The sequence below is a fragment of the Mesitornis unicolor genome, unplaced genomic scaffold, assembly GCF_000695765.1.
Source record: "Mesitornis unicolor isolate BGI_N332 unplaced genomic scaffold, ASM69576v1 scaffold23462, whole genome shotgun sequence".
Classification (NCBI taxonomy): domain Eukaryota; kingdom Metazoa; phylum Chordata; class Aves; order Mesitornithiformes; family Mesitornithidae; genus Mesitornis; species Mesitornis unicolor.
This window is the reverse complement of record NW_010168912.1, coordinates 43299-62647: the sequence shown is the minus strand read 5'-3', so window position 1 is coordinate 62647 and position 19349 is coordinate 43299. Positions and strand designations below refer to the sequence as shown.

At 39.8% G+C, this 19349-nt stretch overlaps 1 protein-coding gene across 1 annotated transcript in view; it reads left to right on the top strand.

Annotated features, from left to right (window-relative positions):
* The window catches only part of TIAM2 (T-cell lymphoma invasion and metastasis 2), a 59924-nt gene that overhangs the window by 26827 nt on the left and 13748 nt on the right, over window positions 1-19349 (top strand). The window contains exon 8 of the mRNA XM_010179192.1: window positions 4018-4121. Within this exon, the coding sequence (XP_010177494.1) occupies window positions 4018-4121 (104 nt within the window). The remainder of the gene's footprint in view (window positions 1-4017; window positions 4122-19349) is intronic.

Here is a 19349-nt window from a genome sequence, read left to right as displayed (position 1 = left end):
ATTCCTGTAGACGTACAGAGCTCTTGGATACGCCATATGTGTTTGTTTTTCTCACCGACTGTCCCATCTGTGTGCTCTGTGCCCACTTTTAGTTGCATGATGAGTAGTGAGGAGCATGACTTAGGAAGTATGCTTTCCTTCAGTTTTCAGTGGTTACATTGTCATTTCTCTTGAATAATGGTGAGTCCCATATCTGCCTGCCAGCAAGACACAACATTGCAGGAATTATGGCATTCTTTGGTGATGCTGTTGGTAGCTGAAGGTGCTGAGCAGTTTCTTAGTACTTGGTCGTTCGTTGCTAGAAACCATACAAAAGGTTTGGTATGCATTACATATGATGTAGTTAAGCTTTTCACATATGGCATTTCCCCCCTTTTGCTTTTCTGCAAATTTTAGCAATTTATCTGAGATTGCTACTCTTCTTGTTTGCAACAATCTGACTTTGTATTTTAGTGTCCTGTTTGCTAGATCAAAAGAAGCTGTCTTAAGAGGTTCCTGCCCTTCCCAGATGGAAGTGATACACATTTCAACTCACCATGCATGACTGTGTGTGTGTGTGTGTGTGTGTGTGTGGTGTGCTATGGTAGAGAAAAATTACACTAAAATACTTAAAAGAAGTTTTGTTTAATCCATTATCCGTCTCTTTTTTTTCTTTTGGACAGGCTTATCACAAGTATGTCAATAGAATAAATCTAATGTGGCACTGTAACGGAGCTGTACAGGCAGACTTAGTCATGGTATACTCACCATTACTATGCTGGAAGGCCTCTCAAGCAATGTTTCCAGCAAATTAGTCCATGTTTTCTTTAACTAGTCAGTAATGTAGTTGTGGTAAGTAACATTAGAGATAGTTTTAAAAAAATAATAATATTAATAAAAAATTCATTACCAAGAACTACTGATTTGACTTCCCATTTGGATGGTTTTTAGGAATTACATCTCCTTATATACCTTCCTGTGCTTATTCCCAGCAAAGATCCAGAATGTTAAATACTGGAACAATTTCATACTTGTGCAGCTCTAACATTTCTCTTAATTCTGTGCGTACTCTCTACAGTTTTATTGCTAGTTTTGCCTGAAAGGGTAGTTACTCAGCCTATAAGATAACAATTTTACATTACTACTTTTGAACATCATTGTTAATATGAGTTCCATTGTAGAGCTAAATCCAAATTTGAACGTATAAAGGAAACACATTTTGTATGGTTTGGTTTGTTACTCCTCTTCTATTTAATACAAGTAGAGAGAATTTAAATATTAAACTTGCTGCTGTGTTTATGTCCTTGGACTTTGCACTTGAAATTACCCATTCTCTAAGGTAATACTCTTTTTTTTTGCCCCTTGATTTGTTTTTTTTTTTTAGCTATGCAGCTGATGTTGATACTTCTATACTCTTTGGGAATAGCTTGATGGTTTGTAGAAGCAGATCCAGAGGAAGTCTGCTTCCACAGTAAAAGAAGGAGACAGGATGTGGATACTAAACTGATCAACAAGCCATAAGTCCTTCCTTCCTTCCCTCCCCCTGTTAGTTTGGCATACAATGTGCAGTAGGATGTCCTTTTTCACCTTGGATCTTTTCCATGTAACTTTTCTTAGTTTCCACTATTTAAAATAACATTTACTATTGCTTACCCTGACTACCATCAGCAACACATTCTGCCAATAGAAAATGCTATAAACATAGGCAAGGCTATATAGAACGACCTCTGACAGTCCTAGACTACAAAGGAGAAACAAAGATGAGGATGAAGGGAGGAAAAGATAGATCATTTAGACAAAGTGATATAATATTCGGTTTGCCTACTTTGGGTGGTGTTATCCTGATTTCTTCTGTTCATGTTGTCTGCTGATTGTTTTACCTTATTTTCCTCTTCCTATATTTATACTTTCTCTTCATTGCTTGCGTAAGTTGGTTTTGCATCCTGTTTTGTAAAGGACAAATTTGTTTAATGGTCACTCTGTAAAATCAGGGAAAGGACACAGTTCTTTTTCTCATTAGATAGCTACCTGAGGTCAAACTCTAGACCCTATATGCCATGGCAACATCTATCTCAGGTGCATGTAGTTTGAAGGTTTGGGGGAGAAGTGCATTAAAACCCAGAAGGCAAGTAAAAATGATGGGAAATAATATCCTTGGCATTGCCTTACCCCCAAGAAAATGTTATTTAAAAGTCAATTCAGGGTTTAGGAGTTGTCTTATCTTTTGTAGGAGCTGACAGTGGTGGAAGTCAATAGGCATTAATGTGCTCCCATATACAGAAGAGAGATTCAAAATTACTTTAAAAGTCCAGAGGGCAGGAGAAAAACATTCAGGATTAGTGGAGGAAGAGGGGTAAAAGCATAATAACATAAATTGACAAGGTAGATTCCTTGTTAAGGTCTTAAAGAAGATGGGTGGCTGTTTGGTGCATCTGTGTAATACGTTTTCTCTGCAAAGTTGATAACTCTTGACGTATTGCATGTTATGTAGGCTCTGAGATACCAGGAGAAACACCTGACACCAAGAGGAAAAGGTAGAAAAGCTTGAGGGGAAAAAAAAAAAGTGATGTGACCTTAGTTCTGCAAGGATAGGGAAATGACAGGCTAGTCAAGTCTTGGCATCTGGGTAAGAAGTGTCAGCCTTGATGCTAAGTTTGATGTAGGCATCTTAATAACATGGAAAACTAAGGTTTCAAGATGATATCATGCTCAGTTACTTGTATCTTTCTCTCTGGTTTTCCTGTGGAGTCTGTCTGCCATCTTTTGTCTTCCCAGGAAGGCTCCTCTTGGGCTAGAATATGCTCTTTTGGGCCTAAAATTCCCATTTCCTCCTCTGCCTCAGTCCGTGTTTGTCCGTTCTTGCTGAGAGGAGCTGGTCCTGCTCTGCAGCGACAGGGCAACAGTAACAACCAGGCAGGGATACTGGTGTCCTTCACAATTTCATTATTGCTAACTCTCATGATTTTCCTGCAAGATACTTGTTTTAATTACCACCTCAGTTACTGGAGTCAGTGATTAAATGAGAATCTCAGATTTCACTTAAAAATAAATCTCCAGCATTTGTAGGTGTTGAGAAAGAGTTTGAAAATGTGGTAGTGTGGTGTGAATTATACCCTAGAGGCTTAAAGGCTAGGAAAAAAACCAGCAATTTTTTTTAAAAGCCTCTTCATTTTATTACTGTTTTATCATCTGAGGTTGCTTAAAATCCCCATTATTTTTTTGTGGCTGCTTTATGATTTTCAGCTCCTTGGATTGATAATGCTGCAGATCAGATATCACTTCTTCACTTCTAAGAGTTTTAATTAGAATTTCCCTGCAGATTTTAAGCAGCCAATTGAGGAAATGTAAAGTGAAAAAACAAAATTTTTATGTGAGTGTTCAGCATTATTGCATGGATCTTGAGTTTACCCATGAATGTTATCAAAAGCTAGTCTGTCAGTGAGTAGAGCAGTGCAGTGTCTCCTCTGGTTTTTGCACTGTGCCAACTGCTATGTACATGGACTCCAAACTTAATAAAATTGATAAACTAATAGTAACAAGAAGGGATTTTGTCCATCTTATGAACTGTGGTGTTTGTTCCAAGGCAGAGTTCTCTTTTTCTTAAATCTTGAAGGGATTCAGGACTAAGTCATGTCAAACAACAGCATGCTCATCCGAGGAGAGCTACTGAGTGCATTTAGTTATCCTCACTGGTTGTCTCAGCACAGAGTGTGCTGATTATAGATAATGCTACCTTCGAAAGCACATTGTTAGCAATTGTGTTGTTTATTTTGGTAGATCAAATATGCATGTTTCTTCGGATGGTCTTAAATGTCCAGCTGCTGTTTTGAAAGCGGAGTTTCCAGGCATAGTTTCTTCTTGCTTTGACCTCTTGCGTTATTTTCTGCAGAGTGGGGAAGATCACAAATTTTGTATTCCTTCTCTCCCCCTACAGTAATTCTGGGAGACACTGAACATATTTGCAGATAAAAGCAGATACTTCTCCTGTTTCTGTCCTATATCCCTCTAACTTATTTATTTGTTTTCATTTGAATGCAGATTTTAGTAATGTGCCTGATGTCACATCCCGCTTGAAAAGGAGCAGTACTGATGGCACTCTGGACCAAGTGCCACACAGGGAGAAGACCGATCCACCTTTCAGGGTAAGAACATGCTTGACATAACAATCCTTATTAACAAAACGACAGTGTTGCAGTGTTAACACTCAGCATTTTGTGGGAAAGAATATAATGTACAGCACTAATTTGAAAAAAAATTTAATGCGTATTAGCTGTACTGAGTGTTTTGTTATTTTGAGGTCATCCTGACAGGCCAGCATCTATGGCACAGCTGCTGTCTCTTCAGAAGCAGTGTGATGGGGACAAATGGCAAAGAGATGGAGATTTCTGAATGCTCAGACCTTCTCTCAGTCAGAACCTTAGGGTCTGGGGCATAACCCTCCCACCGCCGCCCCCGGCTTTGAGAAGCAGTTTTTCATCCATTTTGCGCTGAGTCAGTCAGACTGCAACCTGTGTCCAGCTCAAATCCATATAGTTTTGGACACCTGAACTGCTAGCATGGGTAATGTTTTCATGTTGGTGGCTGTGATTTTTGCTAGGCATTGCCATTCTGAGAACAAAAGTGTTTTTGTTACTTCTGTTGATGAGTTGATTGTATCTCCAAGCAAATTTGTGATAACACTTGCATTACACTCTTGCATAACAGAAATGAAGTTAGAGTTTTGATAGTTCTGAAGCGTACTACTGTCTTGTACTAGGTTGTGTGAAAAATCGGTAGAGATAAAGCAGAACATAAAAACTCAGAAGACCAGAATAGGGAAGATATATTGTGCCTCTATTCATACCTGTTGAGAAGTGTTGATCCTCTCTTACTTTTGGAACTACCTTGTAAACGATTTCAGTCTAATGTAGGTGACTTTATGCAGTTTTTCTAGAGACTAAGGAGAAGCACAGTGATTGTGGGTCTTTAGCCCGTCTCCTGCTGCACAGGGGATTCCTACAGAGATAATCTATATCCTGTGTAATGCATTGCTTACGCTCACAAAAAGTCTTTGCAACCAGAGAAGAATAAATCAGATTTTCTTCTCCTAAGACACGTTTTTCCTTTGGCCAGGTTCGCTCAGGTTACACACTGCTCCCCATGCGCTGTGCAGATATACCCGACTGAGCTCCTGTACTGCTGGAGGGGAGGAGATTCTGGGGCTTGAGCTTTGCTTTAGCAGGAAAACAAAGCCCATCCTGATCATCTGTGTCAAATGCAGCAGATGACAGAAAATTAGTGAGAGTTCAGGAGGATTTAATGTAGAGAGAACAATTCATGAATGCTCGTTGTTACTCTGAATGCACTAAAATTGTTCCAATGCTCTAAATTATGTGCTGCAATTAAAGTTCAAAAAAGAGGGGAAAACAGACAGGTCTGCTCCCTGCCCTCTCTCCAGCCTGAAATCTGTCACGTCTAGCAGTATTAATGGCTTGTGCACAATTTGCTGAAGTAACTGCCAATGCCATATTGCAGTTCACTTTTTGGGTTGGTGTGCAGGTCTGCAAGTGTCATTTTAAAAATTATATGAAGCTGCCCTAGTTTTGTAGGTACAAGGGGAGGAAATGGCTTGGCAATCAGAGGCAGACTGACTTGAACTGCAGCTGTAAATGAGTCTGTGACAGCTCTACAATTTCTGCAAATGGCTTGTAATTGATTGCTGTCTTTCTGTTGGAGGGTGCCTATTACTGTCAGAGCTTTTTGTCTGACCCTTTTGATTTCTTCAGTAGATGTAGAATTAAAAAAACCCCAAACCTCACAGTAAATTTAGTAGTGTATATTGTATGTGCTTTTGTGATTGGAGATGAAACGAATTAAAATGATTTCTGGTTTTATAGCTGTGATTTGGAACTACTCGCCAGCTCTTGCTAGCGAAAGCTAATTTGAGGAAATTGTGCAGTCTCAAAAAGCCTAGCATCTGGATTTGGGGTTGGTGTTTTTTTCCCCCCTTTGCCTTCTGTTTCCTGCATGTGCTAACTTGACCCGTGCCTGTGGGAGAGCAGTAGCGCAGACACCTCAGCATTAGGCGATGTCACAGAAGTACGGGGGAGAGGAGATCTGCAAGCACAGCTCTGTGAAGACGTTGGTGGCGCTAAGAGGTTCTGAGCACAGCCTGGAACAACAGGCAGTTTGGGATTATTTCAGGGGAAAGATAGCTAGAGATGTTCACTTCGCAGTTGACAGCAACTGTAGATGTAATTATTTGGCTCTGAGGAAGCAGACTCCTTTGAAGCTCGGTTGTTTTTTGTGCCGTAACATGTAAGTAAATAAAAAACAATCTTAAAGCTTTGGATTTAATGGTTGCATGTCTGATTTCTAGATTTTGTGTTCCTCGTTTGCAGCATTTTTGTTTGTTTAGTTTTCATTATTATTCTCTTAATCTCATACCAAGCTAAGGTTAAGCATAATCTCAACTGAAAGTACAGTGAGACATTTCAGAAGTGCCTTGTAATCTCAAAGAAATAAGTCTTTTGTTGCATGTGTACTGCATTCAAACATGCATTCATTCATTCATTCATTCATTTTTTGTAGCCTGAGAAATGAATGAATTTATAAGAGTTGTATGTTTGCCTTTCATCTGAGGGCTAATAAATGAGTTAGAAGAGTGACAGAGTATTGCTTCATTCCAGTAATGGAAGCTGTTCCTTAAGTTATAAAATATTATTAAAGACTTATGAACATCAAGAACCTTCTTTTCTAGATGCTCATTAATTTTGTCAGCTCTGTATTCTCTGGGTTGCCCCATTTATACCTTTAATACCTTTAACTTCATTTTCTGTTTTATTTAACAAGGATAGATATTCTACTTCTAACACATTCTACTGCAGTATATTTTCAAACTGTGTTAAAATACTGTTTATGCGGCTGTGGCATGTCGTCCTTGTGATTGTTGGTTCTGGAGTATGTAGGTGTACTGTTGACAGGAGAATAGAAGACCTCAGAAAATATGGGGATTGAGTATGCCTGTCAGTGCAATTAGGTTTAGTTGTGTTTAATCATTTTGAGAACTAATTGTCTGTGCTCCTGGTGCTCAATTAAATCCTGGTTTGTTGACAGTTGCCAAGAATCAAGCCCTCCGTACATTAAAGTAGCGTGAAGCTGAATAAACAAAAAATGTAACTTTTTCTTTAGCTATTTGTGATTTCTAATTGCAAACTCTGTTGGTTAGAAATGTTTTCTCTAGCCCATGGTTTCTTTTAAAATGAAGTTTAGAAGTCTGTTACTCTCTTGCTTATCTTTACTTTGTATTTTCAGTATGTTAAAAATATCCTATGAAAGATGAACATACCTGAAAGTTGAAGTTTTACCATATAAGTAACTACTGTTCTAAGGTCTCTCATAAGACTGTTGTCATCTGACTTTCGATTGCTCTGAATATTTTGGGTATCATCAGAGATAAGTATTTCCAAAATTACATTAAATTTTAACAAAAGAAGAGAATGAACTTTGTCTAAATGTATGTTTGAGAGTGGTGGGTCGTATTGTCACTTTAAATATTTTACAGATCATCAGAAAAAACCTTAGAGTAAACTCTGTGTAAATATTTCACATAACTTCATTATATTCCCAGCTATATCTTAGAGTTCTTTAAGAAATTTAAGAATCCTAGTAAAAATAGCTAGTGTGATACTTTGCAAACATGATAAAAATAGTCAATGAATGCAGAATGCTAGCATCGTCAAAAAATTGACATTGCAGATGGAGAAACGGAAGCTACTGTAATGAGAATCTTTGAATGTTAATGAAAATTTGCTTTCTAAAGAATGACCAACTGGTCTGATTTTGTAATGCTTTTAAAGTGTTGCTATGTTTTTTTCAAACAATGAAGTAAATTCTGGGATGCTGGGAATAAGTTGGTTAAAGAGATTTACAGAAATTGCCTTTGCTCTGCTGCTGTCTCTCAAAATAGTCAGTCTACTCTCAGAGCAGGCTATTGATCATACATCAGTATGTATATGTGAGGACAATTCTATCCCCATCACCTCTTAATAGAAAAAATAAAAACTACTACGCACTGCAGAGGGATAAAACTATTTCTTGTTTATTGTGATGCCCATTATGGACAGTTACCCATTTGCCAGAGAGGAGCTTTTCGAAGTGCGGTGAGAAGTAGGTGTTGCCATGAACTCTGCGTATCTGGGACGATGGTGACAAATCTGCTTTTTGTTCTCCCTGCCTACAGTCCCACTTCTCATGCTCAAGGAGCCAACATTCAAATGTGCCAAACTTGGATAATGGTTGAGGTTTTTCTTCCAAGCATGTGTGCAATTGAGCAGCTGTTTTGCCTGTCAGATGATGCCCGAGTAGTGTGGGTGCAGAGACTGAGACTGGGTCAGAAAGCAAATCCATCTTCCCACTTCTGCGTCATCCAACTACCACAACAGGCTTCCCAAAATGGTGCTTTCAACATATGCAAACTACATGTGTCATGATTTCAAAAAGGAAATCCTTGTGCTACCTGTTAGTTGATTTCACATGGCTATTTCTGTAATAAAAAATCAGTGAGTATTATAGAGATCTTGCTGCATATGTCGTTTTGGCCTCCTGTATATACAACTAAGCCATATAGTGGAGGGATGATTTTCATAAGTTGAAGAAATTAATAGTTTGTCTTCAAACTGTCTAAAACTGAGTTTTAAACTGACTTTTAAACCTCTTCATTATAGGTGGAATAAAAAAATACTGGTATGCCCATATGGCCCCAAACTTATTTCTTGCATGGAGGCAATCCCAGTTAAATGATGTTGTTGGTGATAGATACTCATTTGTTCTACTTTACATTGCCCAGGCAGTTCCCATTTGCACAGAGTGTCATTAATGGCCACAGAGTTGCCTGCCTGAAGGTTTACTCAGCATCCGTAGGACATTGAGGATCTTTCCTTTCCAAGAGAACTTCTCTTTAGCAGTTGATGAGATCTAAAATCTTGGGGAGTAGTCCGCAATTAACATCCTTTTTTTTCCTGTTCTTTATAGGTAAGGGACTAACAACGTAGTGCTCTCAAAATCGTGTATATGCCTCTGCAAGCCAAGTGTCATTTCCTTCCAGATGTGAGATGCATTTAGAGAGTCTAAGAGCTAACATGGGAAAATAGCACGTTCCTCAGCAGCAGTTTACCTTGATTCAGTTGTGCCTGGAGGAGACAGTTCTGCTTCAAAAGAGCCACAGAAGCCCATGGGGAGCTCTGCTAATTATTGTGTTTTGCTTGCATACAGCCCCGCTTGTCTTGAGCCCAGCCAGAACTGTTGGCTCCAGCAGTGTGGAGCCACAGCTGGACCCCTGCTGTCATCATGTGCCTTTTGAGAAGGGTACCACTGATATGAGTGAAATTGTAGCCTGTTAGAAATCTATAAGAGTTTTGCTAATGAATTTAGGTTTCAGTGGTTTATTCCATCCCTCAGAGAAAGCACCAAAACTGATGGAAGGCTATAAAAGGCTTGCTTTGATCCAGCAGTTCTTTAAATGCAGCAGAACCACCCTCTGGATGGCCCAAAATTCAAATACAACAGTTGCCCGTCTTGGCTAACATAGTGAGGAGCCTTGAAATCTTAAAGTGTGACAAGGTGCTCTGTCTAGAGTGAGCCTGTAACCAAACATTAGATCAGGCTGTAGATGGAGGCCTGCATGCATTGTTACTGGTGGGGGGAGCCCAAGAATGGCAAGAAGGAAGACCAAAGGGAGATGGTGCAGTTTTTGCATGCAGAGGTGTGAACTTGTTTAGCTCTGGTTTATGCTATTCCATGGAGTTGCTGGGGTTTGGAGAGTAAGTGGTATTTGTTGTCTTTCCTTTGACTGAAGGAAACATCCTCTCAGAGTATTGTGACAGTTGGCAGTGTTAAATGTGCAGATGGTTTTGATCAAGAGAAGAAACTGTGTTGTGTTGATGCTTGCAAGTGAAAGAAGCCAGTGGGAGATGTCTTACAATGCAGCTTTTCTTTGTAGTCTTCTGGGAAAAATCCCTTCAGTTTATCCGCAGGTGAAGAGAAAAGCCTCTGTCAGCAGCCCTGGTTCCCTGCAACAGGATATGGTTAGCAGTGTCTCTGGAGACCTTGTAACTTCACTGATGTGCCTCCAAAGGCAACCTCGGTCACCTGCAGTACAGGATATGACGGCAGCATTTCACTTTGAAATCAAAGGCAGAGATATGTAATTGTGCTTCTGACAGACCCAGGGAAATGGGTAACCTTTCTGCCAGCTGTAGATTATTTTATGTGGGGCTTTTTAAAAACTGAGATATTGTTCAACTACAATGCTGACAGTAACACACTTGTTTTTAATTTGCGATGCAGAGCATTTAAACACAATTTTAGCATGTGCAGAGGTGTGTGGAGTGCCCAGCAGTTACCCGCAGGACACAAAGTCACTTCAAAGTCACACGAAGTTGCAGTATGGAATTTCAGACAAATACTGAGTCCTAGGTACCCTTGTACACTTTGATTAGTGTTCTGTGCTGTCAGGAATGTGTAAACCCAAGGTAGATCTCAAATGCCCAAACTGGAAAAATCTGCTACCTGCAGCAGATTCTGCAAAATCAAAGATAAAAAGATACCTGAAAGAAACTAATTAAAAAATTAAGGGATCAGTTGAGTCAGGTACACAGGGAAGTTCCAACTTATTTTCATGTCGTGTCACATGCTGTCACTCACATGGTGATTATTTCCTTCTGAGACAGCAGAATCCTTTTGTAGTCCCTGAACAAAACCCCATCAAAACCAGAGGAGAGGCTGAGAGTCTGCATTTGTTTTTACAGAGAAATTAGTGCATCTTTCAACATTTGAAGTGCAATATGCCTGCTACTAACAAGAAAAGGGTTGCCCTCTCTGCCTGTAAAGAAGGCACAGTGCAAAATGCATTGTGAAAGAACGCAGCAGCAGCAAATATAATGTTTCAGTGGTTGCCATAGTTTCTAATTCAGCACTTGAGAAAAGTTTTTCCATTCAGCACAAAACACTTTGGGTGAGAATGTTACAAACAGTATTTAAGATGCTTGAAATTAAAAAATTACCAAGAGTTCATTTTAAACATTTGGAATATTAACTAAGCAAATGTCTTCACTGTGGTCAATTATGCTTTGAAAATACATTTTCAAGGCATTTAAAAGTCACAGTTAGTATAAGTGTGATAGAAAACTATTCCAAAAAATCATCCACTCACATTTATAAAAAGTAAAAGGTGGAGTCCCTTCTAAATCACTCTAGAGGTCTTGAGACTGGCTGAATTAAGCATGAGCTTGTAAAGCTTAGAGACCACTAATATCACAGAGCTCCTCTATAGTTCAGAGTATGTATGTACATATTGTATATGTTTTTATGTATATATGTGTGTCTGTATTACACACTTATATAAAAAAATACATGTTGTGTATACAAATTATGCTTCGTCTTCACTGGTGGTCCAGACTGATGTTATAAAGTATCCCTGAAGTGCTCAGACTTGTCCCGGAGGCAAGCTGCTGTTTCCTTTCATTCAAAGTATATACAGACAGAGCTAAATTAGCCTTTTACCTTCATGCATTAAGGGCAAAAGCAGGATGGGAAACAAACTTGATGCAGTTAAGTGCACCTAGAGGTATCGGGACAATAGAGGGAAGCCTGTTGCGAAGGATGTTACTGTTATGGTAACTATCAAGCCTGGTGCCACTAAAATGGAAAGATGAAAACCAGATGTCTGTAAAGGGAATGTGTCTTAAAGGACAAAGGAACAAACAGCAAGGCTATGTCATTTTTCCAGTTGTCTTAGAAGTATTTCAAGGTGATTGATTATTTTACATGTGAATTTTATGTATGAGACATATTCTTGAGGAGGGCTTGAATGTTTGTTGCGTGCTCTTTGAGAGGGAGAAAGGCTAAATAAAATGCATCCGTTCATTTGGTTTAGTTTAGTTTTTGTTTTTCACTTTTTGATTTATCCAAGTCCCTTAATAGGAGTTGGAAGTATTACTAAAACATAATAGTTGTTTTTTTCTGATGAATACGCATTGAAAAATTCTGTTAATTGGTAACATCTTTTAGCTGGCATATGGTTAGCTAATAACTCATACTTAATTAGCAAATCTGAGGAAGAATAACTTCTTAATATGGAATTAAAAAGGCCTGTCATTGTTTTTCATCAAGATTGATGAATTTGCTTGGACCTGAAATTTAGCAGCCTTTTTTTCTCCTGGTCCTAGTGGATGAGATGTGTTTTAACACACAGCTGTTACAAAAACAGAGCTCAAAATTGCCACAACTCATGCTGATTGAAAATGGAAAAACTGTATTTTTCCAGAAAATACAGTTATATTCTTAAGAGATGTGGATCTAGTGACCTGACCTGTGTTGTTATTTCAGTGCCATATGCAGCACTGTAAATATTTCATTTCCACAGACTAGCGATTTTATTTTTTTTTGTCGTCTTCAAACTTTGTGGATCCCTAGGGTCTGTGCACTACTCTAGAGGCAGCCACTAATGGTGGATAAGAAAAGTAGCCTTGTACATGCTACAGAAGAGTCCATATAATTGGATTTCTAAACCAGGCTGTGCATCCATTGAAAAATGAAACAGTAAGGAATTTTAGCCCCTCTCTTGCTCCTCTGAGTCCACTCCCTCAGTTTTCTCTTACATAGTCTTCTCACCCAGTGAATCCAATATTTGTCTCCAAAAGAAAGGGCACAGTCCCTCAGCTATCAAGAGGTTCCCACTACTGTGACGCGTTCTGCAAGCCTTATCAGCAGCATGTTGTTTCAGGGCTCCAGCATCCTTGTTCCTCTGATAGGGGGCCGGTCGGCAACTGGGCTTCACAGTGCGGCAAATGCTGAGCTGTCACATTGCACTAATGATTTGGAAAGAGATGGATGCGAGTTTAATTGCAGTAATTAAAGGAGAGGGCTGCATTATTCCCTTGTGTGTATGAAAGTGAGTATCCTTGAAACCTGTGAAGCGGCACACTCATAACCAAGGATACAGAGACCCAGACTTGGTGTATCGTTTGGGTTCAAGAGAAGGGTTTACTAGAGAGCAATAGGCAGTGGCACGGGCAGTGCTGAATGAAGCCTTACAGCTCAATGTCATTGCACTCTAACAGTGCTGTGATAGAGGGAACGTGGGAGTTCCCGTGTTTTATTATGTCACTGGTACAGTTCTCATTTTATTAATTAATTGCTTGCCAGTCTTGTAACTCTTAAGGTCAGTGGTGTCTTGTCCTATAATGTTTTATTTAAAATTACATTGTTTTTGGAATAATCTAGCTGTAAACTTGTTTGTTTTTGTGTAAATATATCAACATGGAGACTTTTACTTTAAAGCCTGAATTTATTACTGCACACAGTTAATTTTCTTTTTCTTGATGTAATTGCAACTAAACAGTTCAAACAAAGGACAAGCACAATTATGTAATGAAACCATCCAGAGAGCTGCCTATTTGTTTTTCATTTTATCATTGTAAAAGCATTTGTATTCCACACCATTTAGCAGCATATACCCTTGACAGAGCATCGGTACCATTGATAATTCATGCTGACCTTCAGGGCAGTCAGCACCCTCCAGATATTTTTAGGTATTTGGCTAATTTTCTTGAATCACCTGATGTTTTTTTCATGCAGTAAATTTCCCAGGCACAGAGGCAGGTACATTTCTGGGGAGATAAAACCTATCTTCCCTTGCCACAACTGCACTATGTCCTGCATTCACTACCTCAAGCTATTTATAAAAAAACCATTTTCATCTGGCACGTTTTTCCTGCATTTCTCGTAGTAGTAAAGGGAGGCATGGCAGGTCTGTCTGTGCTCTCGTACGCTACTTAGACTCATTACAATGGGACGTTGACAGCGTCTCCGATTTTCATTAATCAGCACAAAAGAGAAACTTCTGCAGCTGAGCTCAGAGAGAAGGTGTGTTCGTGGGGGATCGCGACGGCCGTGGCTTCCTTCCGAGGGGCCTTTTCCTTTGGCAAAGTTTGCATTCACAAGCCACAATGCCCGCCTTCAGGAGGAGTAAAGCCAGAGCTAGGAGTTTAGCATTGGCTCGCAAAACCCAGCAGCAGGCAGCAGCGGCGTACGGCTCCCTGCAGAGGTTCTTTTCCATGGTGAGTTCTGCAGCAGGGTGGGTTAAGCTGGGGAGTGCTGCTTAATTAGGCTAAGGAAGGTGAGGGGGCTGCGTGACAGTGCCAGGGTATCTGTGCTTGATAAATAGCGACTGCCCTGACATTAATGATGGAAGAGTGGATTCTAGTAACATGCAGTCAGTGGGTGAGTTTATATCAGTATGCTGCATGGGAAAAGGTTTAGGATTTTTGAAGTTTGAGGGTAGGGAAGAGTGGATTGGCTGCATGCACCGTTTGCTGCTGGGCTCAAGCAAATAGTTATTTCTTCTGTCTGGCAGAGAAAGGACTAAGTCATGATCCAGAATTTGACAAGAAGTGGGATGTTAAAACCAGATTCTTCAGGGAAATTTGGAAATAACTACAGCATTAATATTTTAACTATTTCTCTGGGTTTTGACTAATCATTTAGGATTGTGGGGAAAGGCAGGAAAAAAGATACAATCAAGGTACTGCTGGGGGAATATAAGAAGGCTGTAAATATATTACATAGGTGGTAGTAAAATACTTGAGCCTTCTGCATTAAAGATTGACAACATCAGGATAAGGACACGGGGAAGGAGAGAATAACAATATTTTCATAAGATCAGGGTTTGGGAAAATTTACTTTGCATGCTTTAATATTACCTGACAAGAGTCTCCTTTTTGTGGCCTGGGCTGTCAGGGTTCCTCTCTCTTTGTTCACCTGATGCTCTCATCTTTACATTTATTATGGTCAGGATTTAACCTTCCATTATGGAAATGATTTCTGTTTTGCCTTTGACTTTGGTGTCTGTTGGATCAGATGACTTTGATTTTAGAGATGCTGAGCACAGCATCTCTGAACTCAGTGGGAGCTGCTGGTCCTTGGGACTTGGTCAATTCAGGCTCTTGGGCCCAGGTCCCTGTTGCATGACTTGGTTTATAACTAGTGTTTCAGCCAAGTATCAAAGTCACCAGTGGTGGTTCTTCTATACCCAGGGACAAAGATGGGCATCTCTCTCTGTGTGGCAGCTGAGAAGGAAGATTTGCCACCATGCAATTAATATGAACAGCTCGGGCACTGTGTCAGATGGGTTGCACCTTGGCTGTTTTACACAGCCATGAGCTCAGCCTTATTTCAGGCCTTGATCTGTGCTGTCGGGAGTTACGAGGTCATCAACCCCTCTTCTTACTGTGCGTTGCATTTCTAAATGAGGTTGGTGACGCCTACTTGCATTACCAGAACAGGATGACTTTGCTAATGTAAATGTCCCTGAAATTGGGAAATTCTGACTCAAAGACAAAAGTTTATTTTTAACTCCTCCCATGTTGCCTGGTCAGGTAGAGTCTGGTAGGGCAGCTTTTCAAAATGCGGTGTATAGGGGTTGTTTCTCCCTCCTTAAAGCACAACTCTGTGCTTGGCTTATTGCTATGAAGGATCTGAGTGGGTACTTTTTTAAAAATACCTTTCCTTTAGCGATGTTTTAAACATTTAAATTAAAAGACATGCAAGAGGGACAGCTAAAAAAAAAACAAACACCCAAGATTTTCAGCAGTCAGTCAGGAACAGTTTCGTGTTCTGAGTGGCCTTTGAAGTTGGGAGAAAAAAAAGAGAGAAGGCCCAGAAGAAAAGCACTGACTACTTTTAGCTTCTGTTGCCTGAAGCTGAGCAGCAGTTTTGCCCAGATGCCCATGGTGAAAATCTTAAAAGGCAGTTTTCAGTAAAACTCTGTTGACATTTTTCAGTCTTAATAAACAATTTAGAGGAGAGCACATACTGTACTGGTGTACATGGCAACTTTTTTTCAGTGGTCTTTAAGGAAGCAAAGACCTGGGCTGTCAGGGTTCCTCTCTCTTTGTTCACCTGATGCTCTCATCTTTACATTTATTATGGTCAGGATTTAACCTTCCATTATGGAAATGATTTCTGTTTTGCTTTTCTAGCTTTTTACATTGCCTGGTTGCAAAGCATTTCCCAGTCTGAGGATGACAGAGAAGTCTGTAGAGTGATGGATCCACAAAAAAGGTTGGCTGTTAGGGCTGCCTTTTCCAGAGAGAAGTATCTTTTAACACAAAGGAAAAGTGATGGGCATTTTGAAAAGCTTTCATTTTTTTCACAGCATGAAGGATGTAAAAAGTTCTCTGGCCAGTTGTTCGTTTCTCAAAATCATGTATAATGTTATTTCTTTTGCTGATTGGTGCATTCAGTCTTTCTTCCTGCAAATACAGACATCAGGCAGAGCTGAGCTGTTAGCTGTTCATTTTTAGAGGGTACGAGACTAATCTGTTTCTGCAGGATGTTTTCTGGTCACACATCCTTTTTGGATAAGGAATTCAAAGGACTGGTTGATCTCCACGTGGTCAGTGACCTGCTCAATGGTACAAGAATCTGAAAACTCATCAAAGGACATGCACAGTTTTAGCCCTGCCCACACCCCTTCACCCCCCGCCAAGGAGTCTTTCTTAGGCTGAAGAGTTTTCTAAGCCTACCCAAAATATTCCTTTCCCTCACTTTTTCAAACAAACCTCAACCAACTGACAAGAGTACCTGAGATGTATAAATGAGGGTGAATTGAACAGCAATGAGCAGAGACACCATAGCACTAATTGACCTTGTGGAGCATTTATGCTCAATCAGTATAATTCAGTAGAAAGTCACAGGATAGCCATGAAATTGTTGTGCTAATGCTTAACCACTGCTGATTAATGTCTTTTGCCTCTCACAAATTAATTTTATGGAGATTTTTAACTCTGGTGGGGATAGCACAGCCTCAGATGATAATATGCTTATCTGCAAGGAGCAAAGAAAATCTGTAAGAGGTTTCTTGTAAGAGTATCCTCTGTTCACTTTAAAGCAATAATATCTAATATTTCTTATCATGAGTGTTATTGAAAATGGGGAGTGCTTCATCTCCAACTGACTAACACTGTGGTGGCTGACACTTAAGGGTCGAGCTCTGATGATGATGTGGACTGGAACCGTCCCTTCTAAGGTTACTGTGAGCAATCCTCATTCACAGAGAGCACTCCATGCAAAAGGATATAGGATGTAACTACGGGTCGCAAACATGCAGGGATGAAAAAAAAGTTTTTCAAGGCTGCTTCTACACCTCCTTCTGTTTTCTTAGAAGCAAAGAGAGTATGGGGCAAGAGGCTGCTTCCGCTGACTGACTGATGTAGTATCAACTTGGGGCTCCTCTTGAGAATTCTTGGCTTAAGAGCACTGGACTGCCAGACTCTGCTTTGACATCCAGAATGCCCAGGTGGCTTTGAAATCCCAGCTGCAATCAGTAATGGGGCAGAGGCTGGGCCTCTCCTGCTCACACATAAGAGATATAAAAGAGACGTTCTTAGGGGTTGTCACTAGAGTTGCTCTAGAAAAGATCTGGTGTAAACAGCAAAAATAGTAAAGAGCAGGACATTGGTCAGTGTGGGTGGCAGAAAGTAGCACCCAGAGCAGTGTGGAAAAAAGATGGAGAACCTGACCTGGGTGGTAAGGGAGTTTAGGGAAGAAATGTGAAGCAAAAATGCCTTTTATTCCTCTCTACTTATGTGTTATTATGAAGTTTCTCTTGAATACCGGACTCTTGGTTGAGAACCTGAGGTACGCTTTGTGGTTTTGCTGGGAAAATGGGTTCCTGCATCTTCTGTGGGCTATGCAATGTGTAGGAGTGAATGTGAAATACTTCTGTCCTGTGATCAAGTAGTATTTCATGCTTTCTTTGACCCAATATAAATACTACAGTGGGTACAAAGAGAGAGAATGAGGTCTGGATATTGCACAGTCTAAAAGCTTCCTGTAAAGGGAAGGACAGAGGACAGCAAGACTACAGGAAATGACAAGAGCCTATGAGCAGCACTGCAGGACAAGGGCAATATCTTTAATGCCAGACTTGCAAACACAAAGTGCTTACATGTTCAGGAACATACTAAAGTTTATAAAAGTCATTACTTGTTTGCAGTAGGTCTGAGATGTAATGCTGTGCGTTGGGCTTCGACCAGTTATGTGAAACAGTTTCTGACACCAAAATTGTGTTGCTTAGGTGTTCAAATCATATTTATGTTGAGGACCATAATCTATTTCCATATGCTTTCTTATCCAGTGGTTCTTGGTGGCAGATGCAGCTCTGGCCCAAAAAACCAAAAAGGATAGAGAACGTAGCATGTTCTTCAATGTCTGCCTGCCCTATATGCGAAGGTATTTGAGGAGGAATAGAGGACTTTTAACTCCGCCTTGTAGAACTGTGCCTGATGATGATATTTGTGACTCACTTTCAATAGGCTGTCTTGTGTTCTTGATCTAGTGTCCTTGATCAGGCATCGGGTTGATGCAAATCAAGCTGCCCACACGGACCTTGAGCTGTGGAGAGCATAAAATCTGAGTCATTCTGATACAAACACAGAACTTTCTGACATTAGAAACAAAGAAAACAAAACTCAAGTACTTTGGCATTCAGCTATTTAGAAGTTGCTTTAAAATACATCCCTCCCCCATTTCCTAAATTACGTTGTGATTTATTTCCAAAACACTAATTAACTTTAGTGTCACAGAGTAGTTTTTCAGTGCATTTCATCAGAGTGCAGCTGTAATGCCAACAAACACTATTCAATTCACATTGCGTTTTGTGGACACTAATAAATGTAAGTACAAAATGTATCTAAATTTCATAGTCCTGCAAGCTGTCATTATACAGGACTGTAGAAGATGGTTGTACATATTACTGAGTAAAGTAACTTGATTTTTTTTTTAGAGTGGTGGCATTGTTAAAAACTGAGGGCTGGGAAGCTACAGAGTAATATGGACTACGTGGCAAATATTTAACATTTTAACGTTTATTTCTATCATATAGGTATGAGAGATGTGCCTATGTTTTGACACATGAATGGCTGAGATTTAATATTGCTAGTGCATTTAGCTTCCACCTCAGAGAAGGCTTTGTGTGGCTCAGTTGAGCTGCAGGATATCTTTTGCATTTGCTCATTTGATGACCTTGTATGTTGGTGAACCTAGCTACATAGAGTGGTGAATCAGTTGATCCAGAAAAGACCACGTGAAAGAGCATGTGCAATAAATTAGTACAGATTAAGACTAATTAATTAATCTGTAATCTAAGTTCTGAAATGCACTTGTGTCCTGATTTCTTCACTGAAAGAAGACTTCCATTTGAAGTAAGGCAGCATTCATGTAGTTCTCATTTGAATGCATTTCACTAAATAGAAGGTAATGTGTGGCACAGCATCTGTAGCTGTCCAGTATCTTAGAGAGTGTCTGAAAGAGAGAAGCACTCAAGAACT